The sequence below is a fragment of the Dendropsophus ebraccatus genome, chromosome 14, assembly GCF_027789765.1.
Source record: "Dendropsophus ebraccatus isolate aDenEbr1 chromosome 14, aDenEbr1.pat, whole genome shotgun sequence".
In the NCBI taxonomy this organism is placed as follows: domain Eukaryota; kingdom Metazoa; phylum Chordata; class Amphibia; order Anura; family Hylidae; genus Dendropsophus; species Dendropsophus ebraccatus.
Genome location: NC_091467.1, coordinates 3,489,441 through 3,501,682, shown reverse-complemented (window position 1 = coordinate 3,501,682; position 12,242 = coordinate 3,489,441). Strand labels below are relative to the sequence as shown.

The 12,242-nt window shown below is 48.0% G+C and overlaps 1 protein-coding gene across 3 annotated transcripts in view; it reads right to left on the bottom strand.

Annotated features, from left to right (window-relative positions):
- ZFP64 (ZFP64 zinc finger protein) overlaps positions 1 to 12,242 on the bottom strand; it is a 65,771-nt gene that overhangs the window by 36,402 nt on the left and 17,127 nt on the right. Inside the window, exons 6-7 of one of the 3 annotated variants that reach the window (XR_011359704.1) lie at positions 10,543 to 11,797; positions 4,343 to 4,718 (exon numbers count right to left, since the gene is read on the bottom strand). Coding sequence is in view for 1 of the 3 variants with exons in the window: in XM_069952157.1 (XP_069808258.1) it covers positions 10,620 to 11,797 (1,178 nt within the window). In the remaining 2 variants the exon portion in view is untranslated. Of the gene's footprint in view, positions 1 to 4,342; positions 4,719 to 9,972; positions 11,798 to 12,242 lie in introns of those variants that run through there. The other 2 variants (XR_011359705.1, XM_069952157.1) reach the window with 2 other exon arrangements.

The following is a 12,242-nucleotide window of genomic DNA, read 5'->3' as shown; positions in this document are numbered from 1 at the left end:
TATCACATATCCAGCTGCTGCTGTGTTATCAGGGTTATACAGTTACTATACATTATACACCACATGCTGATTGCTATACTGTACAGTAACTTATATATCACATATCCAGCTGCTGTGTTATCAGGGTTATACAGTTACTATACATTATACACCACATGCTGCTATACTGTACAGTAACTTATATATCACATATCCAGCTGCTGCTGTGTTATCAGGGTTATACAGTTACTATACATTATACACCACATGCTGCTATACTGTACAGTAACTTATATATCACATATCCAGCTGCTGTGTTATCAGGGTTATACAGTTACTATACATTATATACCACATGCTGCTATACTGTACAGTAACTTATATATTACATATCCAGCTGCTGCTGTGTTATCAGGGTTATACAGTTACTATACATTATACACCACATGCTGATTGCTATACTGTACAGTAACTTATATATCACATATCCAGCTGCTGTGTTATCAGGGTTATACAGTTACTATACATTATATACCACATGCTGCTATACTGTACAGTAACCTATATATCACATATCCAGCTGCTGTGTTATCAGGGTTATACAGTTACTATACATTATATACCACATGCTGATTGCTATACTGTACAGTAACTTATATATCACATATCCAGCTGCTGCTGCTGTGTTATCAGGGTTATACAGTTACTATACATTATATACCACATGCTGATTGCTATACTGTACAGTAACTTATATATCACATATCCAGCTGCTGCTGTGTTATAAGGGTTATACAGTAACTTATATATCACATATCCAGCTGCAGTGTTATCAGGGTTATACAGTTACTATACATTATACACCACATGCTGCTATACTGTACAGTAACTTATATATCACATATCCAGCTGCTGCTGTGTTATCAGGGTTATACAGTTACTATACATTATACACCACATGCTGCTATACTGTACAGTAACTTATATATCACATATCCTGCTGCTGTGTTATCAGGGTTATACATTTACTATACATTATATACCACATGCTGATTGCTATACTGTACAGTAACTTATATATCACATATCCAGCTGCTGTGTTATCAGGGTTATACAGTTACTATACATTATATACCACATGCTGATTGCTATACTGTACAGTAACTTATATATCACATATCCAGCTGCTGCTGCTGTGTTATCAGGGTTATACAGTTACTATACATTATATACCACATGCTGATTGCTATACTGTACAGTAACTTATATATCACATATCCAGCTGCTGTGTTATCAGGGTTATACAGTTACTATACATTATATACCACATGCTGATTGCTATACTGTACAGTAACTTATATATCACATATCCAGCTGCTGCTGTGTTATCAGGGTTATACAGTTACTATACATTATATACCACATGCTGCTATACTGTACAGTAACTTATAATATCACACATTCTGCTGTTTCTCATTGTTTCGTCTCTTCTACATGTTATTCAGAATAATAATCAATATATTTGCGGTGTGGAACCAATTGTCTGCAGATCAGTGATTTCTGGAAAAATTTGCTTTGGTATAAGAGTGGATTTGGATTACAAGCGCCGCCCCGGAATGAATTATGCTTCTAATCCAAGGCACCACTGTATATATAGATATATACAGTATATATATATATATATATATATATATATATATATATATATATATACCCTCTGTCTGTCCGCCAGTCCTCCTGGTATATTGGGCTGTAGCTGCTATATATATATACACTCTCCGCTGTCCTCCCGCCATCCCTCCTATATTTTTTGGTTTATTGGACGCAGCAGTGCTGCCAGACACTTTCCCCCATCTCTGGCTGTGTCGGAGCGGCAGGATTTACACAGTCCTGGGAATAGCTCATGAAGCCATTACCCCTGATAGATAATCAATGGCCGCACTTTACACCCGCTCAGCGCTGCAGAATAGTTCTGTTAGCAGTTTTCTCAGAGGAACGAAGTCCAATTGGAACGGCGACCTCTGGTGATATCGGCCATATTGTCTGTGCTGATTCATGTCCTGTCCCTTGTAGGAGAGATGTCTGCTGATCTGCCTGATACTACATGGTGACCGCCTGGCCCAGTCCCATCATATCCCTCCAGGTGTAGACTGACTATGAAACCTATCACTTGCTGTGCTGCCCATAGACTAGAATGGATGGAATACGCCCCCCGCCTGTCACCGCGCTGTGAATGTCTGTATACGGTATATAGGATGGAGAAGAGACTCCTTACGCCTCCATACGTGTCTGATGTCCATAGGCCCCGGCCGTAACAGGAACATTTACTGCCAAACATACAGAGCCGTCACCTAGAAGCATACAGCCTGTATACAGAAACGTCCCATCTAGTTATCTACAGTGTTTAACCCCATCATGACCCCCCGCCCGAAATGGCCGTAATGACCCCCTAGCCCGAAATGTCCTAAATGCTCCCCCCCAGCCCGAAATGGCCGTAATGACCCCCCCAGCCCAAAATGGCAGTAATGACCCCCCCAGCCCAAAATGGCCGTAATGACCCCCCCCAGCCCGAAATGGCCGTAATGACCCCCCCCCCAGCCCGAAATGCCCCCCCCAGCCCGAAATGGCCATAATGACCTCCCCAGCCCGAAATGGCCGTAATGACCCCCCCAGCCCGAAATGGCCGTAATGCTCCCCCCCCAGCCAGAAATGCCCCCCCCAGCCCGAAATGGCCGTAATGCTCCCCCCAGCCCAAAATGGCCGTAATGACCGGGCACCAATTTTTGTATTTGCATTTTGTTTCTTCCTCCTCGTCTTCTAAGAGCTCTGGCGCCTTTCTTTCTCCATCTTCACGGCCATGTACGGCCTTGTTGTTGTTTTCAGAAACGGCTGGGACTTTGTGTCTTTTTCTCCATCATAAAATATGAGGAAACACCCAAAATATTATTTATAGGGGGAATTTGGAATGCAAATTAGTAACTTTGGGGAGGGGGGGGGGGTTCTGTCCCTAGGTAACGCACTTTATCATAAAACTGAGGTGATATCGTTATTCTACAGGTCGGTCTGAACACAACGATATGCAGATTTACCGGTTTTCTGACATTTTACTATTTTTTTTTCAGCAAAACTTTATTTGTAAATAAATCTGAATACAACGTCCCTATTGCGGCTCTTATCACGGTTTTAATCTACAACCTCCGGGGCCGTCTGGGATGTCGTTTCTTGCGCCATGATCTCCAGTTTTTATTAATATATTTGTATATCTTTTGATCACTTTTTATACATTTTCCCTGATATATAATAGCAAAAAATCATCAATCCTGGTGTTTTTTCTCTTTTCGTTTACGCCATTTACAGACCCCTCTATATTACTTACTGAGCTGTAGATTTCTGTAATGTTATAATATTACATGTCGGGAATGAAATACAATGTGAGAGTAGCGGCAGGCGACAATGACCCCTTCATGGCTGCCGTCGGTGATGCCTGCCGGTGACAGCAGTGACATCTCCAGCCTGCCGCTCAGTCAGGGTCCCGGCTGTGGCTGGATGAGATTTGTCTCCTGGTCGGGGTCACCAGCCGCCTTATCTTTCCTGTTCATCTGAACCAGCAGCCAGGGAGCGGAGCGCGTGGCAGTGATGAGGACAGCCATCTACCCGTCTCCTAGTTTGGGGTAAACAATTCTTTGCTGCAGAAGACGATGAGAAGCAGATAGCGGAGCTGGAGAGAAGTGTCAGTTGCCGCCTGTCGGGGAGGAAGGTGCAGCGGGGGGGGGGGGGGGGGGAACGCTGCCGTTATCTGATATTAAACAACACTCGTGGTTTCACTCATAGATGGAGGAGGATGTATATATATATATATATACACACACACACACACACAGAGACACACGGGGGGCCACAGCACCAGAACCACAAGGAAATAGTCGAGAAGTTTCCGTGATGCGACCACCTGTAGAAGCTGTAGTAAGATGATGATGAGGATGGTGCAGGCAGAGGAGGGATGATGGCCGATCAGTGGGAGCCTGACCCCTCCGTCCCTGCAGACATCCCAAGTGCAGCCTCCCAGCCGGTACAGGGCCCTCTGCTGCCTTAAAGGGGGATTCCGGCAATATTACATCTCTTCCAAATCAACTGGTGCCAGAGATTTCTAATTTACTTCCATTTAAAAATGTCCAGTCTTCCAGTACTTATCAGCTACTGTATGTACTGCAGGAAGTGGTGTATTCTCTCCAGTCTTCCAGTACTTATCATCTGCCGTATGTCCTGCAGGAAGTGGTGTATTCTCTCCACTCTGACACAGTGCTCTTTGCTGCTGTATGTCCTGCAGGAAGTGGTGTATTCTCTCCTGTCTGACACAGTGCTCTTTGCAAGACAAGGTTCCTGCAAAGGTTTTTTCAAATGTTAGGCACGTACAAGTGTGTTGTCCCACTAGGGATATTACTATTGTTTACACCCTTAGTAAAAGTCTGTATTTTGTATGGTTTTATTGCAGCCAAAGTAGTATTTAGAGATGACCACTAGATGTTGCTCTATTATGTATTGAAGTGTGACAGCTGCCCAGCTGAAGTGTCTCAAAGGGTTATTGTGAGTCTGTGAACCAGTAGGATCTTCACTTTCTTCTGTCCTATCACCTCTTCTCTCCGCTCTTCTGTTGCCCTCTTTCCACCCAACCACAGCGCACCTTACACGCTGGATAGGAAGTTAGTCCCTTGGGTGAAGGAGGAGTCTTAGTCGGGATTCTGTGAAGGAAAGATGCAGATTAGATTGCTCTCCACAGTGGTTCTACCTGGGCCCTGGCCCTCTGACAGGTCCCCGTAAGATGCAGTGTTGAACCTCTCAGGAGAGGACTAGCCAATAGATCACCTCAACCCACGCTGTGGACAAGGAGAAGTCGCAGAGCAGGACAGTATCCGCTAGAGAGCCAAAGAGCCAGGAACTGATCCGGGTGGAGCAAAGTTACTGTAAAAGTCTATGAACTCCATCTCGCAGCACGAGTGTCAGCAGGAAACCCTCAGCACTCTACTCATCCCGGGTAATAAGGTCTGGGGCCTGTGTCACCCATTAGTATGGTTCCGCCAAAGCTAGTGTGCATAAGGCGGTGTGAAGACTATAAGGAAGTCAATACACAGGCATTCTCATTCTTCTTCTACAAGTATTCTTCTCTACACTCCAACCTCCCGGCAGAGCACATTACTAATTGGGTTGAGACTCTCACGGCCCCCTCCTCTCTACTACACTACCTCTGTACAACCTTATTAACTCTACTACATCCTACTCAGCACTTATCACACAGATCTGATGGTTCTATGTTCGTGTATTTATTGGAACTGTATCAGTACCTGAAGATTTGCTGTATTACCTGCTGCACATTACCAAGTAGTAACCAAGTCAGCGTTATCACCTGAGTCTGTGATTATTCATCATAACCTGCACAGTATATACACCGCAACCTTGGGACCTCTCCCCTATCTGTGGGTGGGGGGTCCTACTATCCGGGAGGGTCAGTACACCGCTCTGACCATATGTGACATAATCCCAAGGGACCCTGCAGCATCCCGACAGGACACCGACCACAGGGGAGAAGGGTACAGCCGACCTTAGACCCTAAAAGCAGACGTGCCATCACACCTGTGTGCCCACCTGGCACTGGCGTCACGTGACAAAACCCTAAGGTCCGGCTGTATCTCGGCCACCCACCACAGTAGTGGCGTCACACTTCCATCTAGCAAGTGTCCGGCCGTCCCACCGCTATAACATCATCCGGGGGTCTCCACACATGTACTCTGTGTCAGTTTGCAGAACCAAGGAAACAATGTAGTAGATGTGATGGATCTGATGAACATGAAATAACAATGTTCTGCGGCAGCAATCCTCCATCTGCAGTATATATATGTATATTATACAATGTATAGCGTGCCACCTGCTCTGTGGGCTCTGTAGACTAGCAGCACACCTATACAGCATCAGGCCTCCTAGTACTGGACGTCGACCAGGGGCCGGACCTCACTTACTGTCTGTGTGATTGATAGAGTGAGGGCGCCCCCTAGGGGTGGTGATACTACAGGAGCCAGAAGCTACAGACCAGCCACCCTGATGGGAGGGAATTACCAGGAGAGTTGCTGTTATATCACTAGGTTATCACACAGTAGTCAGGGGGTCGGACATTTTCCATATTACATCACTGTCCCCTCCCCCCTTTTTGCATTCTGACGTCTCTACACAAGTGTAAAGGGTAAATTTAGCAGTTTTCGTACCTTATTTTATATTATACGTCATGGTGCTTGTTCCAGCAAAAAGTGATCTTTTATAATCTGCAGATTGAGCCCCAGCCCGGAGTACCCCTTTAATCTTCTGTGGATATAACAGATATAAATAGCATAAATCCGCAGCATCAAGTACTCAGTATAATATTCTACATCAATAAACTCCATGTGAACAGACCCTAAAGGTGTAGAGATTGCTGCAACCCGGGAGCGAGCGGCCTCAGCCTGCGCTTCTCCGTCACTGGACTCTCAGCAGCTAAACCTTTCATATCTCTGGGATGTATTCCATTATTATTAATGTCGGTGTCCATATGTGAGCGGTGTTCTTACCGGAACCGATACCGGCAGCAGTGATTACCGGCACATGTAGATGTGTGAGCTGGGGCTGTGGTCGTCCATGTATATGTGAGCGGTGTTGTTATTGGCAGCAGTGACAGCCGGCACATGTAGTCGTGTGGGCTGGGGCTATGGTCGTCAGTGACAGCTGTGAGGGGATAGTGGAGACCAGCGTGGCGTTTTGTATGCAGCACACCTGCGGGCTGGACTCGTCTCACAGTCCTGGGATATTAGATTCCTCGGAGTGACGGAGCCCTGGTGTGTGCATGGAGGAGCCCCGCTGTGTGCATGGAGGAGCCCCGCTGTGTGCATGGAGGAGCCCCGGTCTGTGAGTGGAGGAGCCCCGGTCTGTGAGTGGAGGAGCCCTGGACTGTGCATGGAGGAGCCCCGGCCTGTGCATGGAGGAGCCCCGCTCTGTGCATGGAGGAGCCCCGGCCTGTGAGTGGAGGAGCCCTGGACTGTGCATGGAGGAGCCCCGGCCTGTGCATGGAGGAGCCCCGGCCTGTGCATGGAGGAGCCCCGGCCTGTGCATGGAGGAGCCCTGGCCTGTGCATGGAGGAGCCCTGCTCTGTGCATGGAGGAGCCCCGCTCTGTGCATGGAGGAGCCCCGGTCTGTGAGTGGAGGAGCCCCGGTCTGTGCATGGAGGAGCCCTGGACTGTGCATGGAGGAGCCCTGGACTGTGCATGGAGGAACCCTGGTCTGTGCATGGAGGAGCCCCGGACTTTGCATGGAGGAGCCCCGCTCTGTGCATGGAGGAGCCCCGCTCTGTGCATGGAGGAGCCCCGCTCTGTGCATGGAGGAGCCCCGCTCTGTGCATGGAGGAGCCCCGCTCTGTGCATGGAGGAGCCCCGCTCTGTGCATGGCCTCAGGTCAGGAGGGTTTCAGCACAAATTAGCTAATCTGACCACTAATCCTTTAAACCTCTCACCACCATTAGCTCAGTAACAGCAGCGCCTGTAACTCCCGCAGCAGATCTATCAATGTGACAAGGTCTGCAGCGCCATAATGATTCCCCCCAGAGGTGGAGACTTTATCTCTGCTCCTCTGTGATAGGCAGCTTCCGTATAGGTTCAAATCCCACCAAGGGCAACATCTGCAAAGAGTTTGTATGTTCCCTCCGTGTTTGCATGGGTTTCCTCCAGGTTCTCCGGTTTCCTCCCACATCCAAAGACATACAGATGGGGAATTTAGATTGTGAGCCCTAACGGAGACAGGGAGCAATAATTGGCAAAAACCTATGTAACGTGCTGCGGAATCTGTGCGCGCTATCTAACGTGCTGCGGAATCTGTGCGCGCTATCTAACGTGCTGCGGAATCTGTGCGCGCTATCTAACGTGCTGCGGAATCTGTGCGCGCTATCTAACGTGCTGCGGAATCTGTGCGCGCTATCTAACGTGCTGCGGAATCTGTGCGCGCTATCTAACGTGCTGCGGAATCTGTGCGCGCTATGTAACGTGCTGCGGAATCTGTGCGCGCTATGTAACGTGCTGCGGAATCTGTGCGCGCTATGTAACGTGCTGCGGAATCTGTGCGCGCTATGTAACGTGCTGCGGAATCTGTGCGCGCTATGTAACGTGCTGCGGAATCTGTGCGCGCTATGTAACGTGCTGCGGAATCTGTGCGCGCTATGTAACGTGCTGCGGAATCTGTGCGCGCTATGTAACGTGCTGCAGAATCTGTGCGCGCTATGTAACGTGCTGCGGAATCTGTGCGCGCTATGTAACGTGCTGCGGAATCTGTGCGCGCTATGTAACGTGCTGCGGAATCTGTGCGCGCTATGTAACGTGCTGCGGAATCTGTGCGCACTATGTAACGTGCTGCGGAATCTGTGTGCGCTATGTAACCTGCTGCGGAATCTGTGTGTGCGCTATGTAACGCGCTGCGGTATCTGTGTGCGCTATGTAACCTGCTGCGGAATCTGTGTGCGCTATGTAACGTGCTGCGGAATCTGTGTGTGCTATACAAATAACAGCATTATTATTAGGGTCTGTGCACACTGAGGATCACCCGCAGATTCTGCTGTCCGCCTCAGCAATTAACCTTTTCATTCTTCAGGCAGATGGCGGAATCTGCCTGACTGTACAATAGAGTCTATGGCGGAGGCGGAGAGTGCAGCAGGAGTGCGGGGACAAGTGGCAGAATCCATGGCGGGCGATTCCTAGTGTGCACAGACCCTTATACTTTACAATTGATATTAAGTCTTGAATGGCAGCAATAGTCTATATGATTGCAGACACCTCATTGCTCTGCAGCTCAATAGTTACAATCAATCTCATAGCTAGAGAGTCACAGTGTGGGCCTGGCCTTACAAATTCCACCTGTGTACACACTTAGTATTGTTTTACTTCCACCTCTACTGCCCCCTCTTGGTATCTACAATCATTTCTCTCTCTTCTCCTGGGTAATAGGAGCGACACACACACACAGAGCCGGACAGATCCTGATAGATTACTCCGCACAATCGTGGTCTCTAGTGCCACCTGCTGGCCACACAGCTAACTGCAGTACTCTACACACCATTCTGTTACATTTGGCTTATGTGCGGGGAAAGCTCCCACAGACATGCTGAACGTATCCATATTCCCCCAATGGGCCAGTAATGATGCTCCAATAGACTTCTATGGGGAATAGGACAGGTTCTATAATTTCCTGACCTATTTTCCTGAAGGATGTCTGTGACTAATGTATGGGTTCGATTCTTCTGACGTGTTAAAGGGGGCCTAACCATTTGCTTGTAATCTATGCTTTCCTATACAGAGGGACACAGTACGCTTTTTTTGTTACAGTGGGAGGCAGTGGCAGACACATGACTATACAGTGACATGCTGGAAAAAATGGACAAATCCTTTCAGGCAGCAGAAACATATGAGGTTTCCAGTCATAGCCAGAAGTCTGCCAGGGAGCTTGTTTGCTTTCATCTGCTGTAGGGCTCGGACCGGCATAAAAAAAATGTAAAAAGAAGTAATACTCACCTTCTCTGATCCCCCAATGCACTTATCCCAATGGTGAACTAATTCGGCTATTTTTCTGCTGAAATGCATCACCACGATAGCCAGTGATTCACTGAACAGATACTTTCTCTGTGTCAAGACAGAAGCAGGGAGCATTGCTAAGCTAGGGGGCAGCTGTTTCGGGCTGGATGCCCTTCTTCTGGCCAGGTACACACTTGCAATCGCATATATCCCTTCTATGAATATGGTTTGTATGAAAAACTAAAAGGCTTTTTAAACCCGCAGATGGTGAGCACCCAGTTCCACACAATGTGGCCTGTCTAATGTGAGCACCACATGGAGTCTGGATGGGCAATCTAGCAGCCTCAGTCATGTGACATTGGACTAAATACTCAGACGGATACATCAGGATATTATCATTTCATTTGTAGTATCTGCCAGTGTGTTATAGACACATAAATGTATAGTAGATTTGGCACACACCATGAGGGTGTTACCTTGTACAGCACATTTAGGGAGGACGTATCAGTAGTGTAGGAAATACCCAAACTTATCGACATGAAGCACATGGCAGGATAACTTGGATAACTCACGCGACGTGTTGGACATGTTCCTCTTCCTCATACCTCCTCAACTCTGCTATAAGTTTATACCAGTGCCGAGAACTTCTGCCCATCCATAACGTATCGGTACATTTCCCACCGGACGCCATTTATTATACTTCATGTAAGAAAACATGTGAAGTAGAATGTATGTCCTTCCCTGGCACTGATCAGAGGGGGTAGGTATGGATGGATGGAGGTATGGAAGACCCGGGTGTAGCTCTTTGTGGAGATACTTTACCACCAATAAACTCAACATAGACTCCTATCTGTACGATGGTGCAAACCGCCTGGGATGGGCCCACCTGCATGAAAGCAATGGTGCGGTGCTTCCAATTTACTCCCAGTACATTCACAGCTTAGAAGACCAACTATTGGCTCTAACCAGCACAACCAACAGGGGTACGTACCATGCTGCAAACCTTGCACCAGTACCAGTGCATAGTTACTATCTAAGAAACAGCCTCGTCCTTCAAGATGCATGCAGTCAGTCAGGAATGGCGTCGGCAGGGCAGAGGACATCACGACTTTCATCGTCCTGGATGATGATGTACTTCTCTTTGGGGGACACAACTGGGGGTGAAGGGTATTCTGGGGAGGACGGAGAGTTGGGTGCACCAGAGTCTGCATCTCCCACCCTGACCACCGTCACATCATTGGACTCCTCGTGTATTAATACATTGAGGCCCTCCAGGTCTGTACAGGTCATGCCGGCAGCATTGATAAAGGTTGGGTTGGCTGGGGATCCCTGGCTGTGGTGCACATCATTGCCTATCAGGACCTCATGTGTAGGGTCGCTATTGGCCTGCACTGGTGGGACAGGTATGACCATCTCTATGTCACCTCCTTGAGACGCCCTGGTCTGAGGAGAGGCCATTAGGTTGACATGGCTCAGCATCTGCAGCTGGTTGCTAGTCACCTTCCTATCTGGATTGAAGGCATTTTCCATAGTGTCTGATTGGTCTTTGTCCTGAAGTGTTTGCCCGGCTTTCTGATTGTCATTGGCTCTTACCGTCTCTATTGACAGCTGCAGCACAGACAAGGTTTGGTTCTTCTGTATGATGTACTCGTTGTGCTGCTTCTTATGACTGCGCAGAGAGTCCTCCCTAACAAATGAAGCCTCACAGAGGTCGCACCTGAAGGTTTTCTTGGCCTCCACCTTGTTATTTTTCCGTGCGGTGGATTGCCTTTGGAAATTGCCTTCTGTCTTGTGGGAATCGGACTTCTCCTTGACCTGGTCCCCGTGAACCTTTTTGATGTGGGTAGTCAGGTTGCTGCGCTGCTTCGTGTCAAATTTGCAGAAATGGCATTTAAAGGGGCGGTCATTGGAGTGGATGCGCTCATGCACCTTCAGAGCCGCTCTGTTGGCGCAGGAATAGCTGCACGCGAGGCATTTCACAGGTTGCTCTGGTAGGTGGGAGCGTAAATGCTGCCGCAGATCGGCCTTACTGCCGCAATGGAACTCACATTGGTTACACTTAAAGGTGCTCTCAGCATTGTGCTTCATCCGTATGTGAGACTTCAAGTTCCCCTTCATCGCACAATAGAAATCGCAGAACTCGCAGCGATACGGCTTCTCCCCTGTGTGCACTCGCATGTGACGCTTCAAGTCAGAGTTGATCTTAAACTTGGAGTTACAGAGAATACAGTGGAAAGGTGCGTCTCCTGCAACAGAGGGAACAAAAGAGACTGCGTGAGAAGACGAGAAAGAGACCGTGTGTAAGAAGACGAGAAAGAGACCGTGTGTAAGACGACGAGAAAGAGACCGTGTGTAAGACGACGAGAAAGAGACCGTGTGTAAGAAGACGAGAAAGAGACTGTGTAAGAAGAAGAGAAAGAGACCGTGTGTAAGACGACGAGAAAGAGACCGTGTGTAAGAAGACGACGAGAAAGAGACAGTGTGTAAGACGACGAGAAAGAGACAGTGTGAGAGACGACGAGAAAGAGACCGTGTGTAAGAAGACGAGAAAGAGACCGTGTGTAAGAAGACGAGAAAGAGACCGTGTGTAAGAAGATGAGAAAGAGACCGTGTGTAAGAAGACGAGAAAGAGACCGTGTAAGAAGACGAGAAAGAGACCGTGTGTAAGACGACGAGAAAGAGACCGTGTGT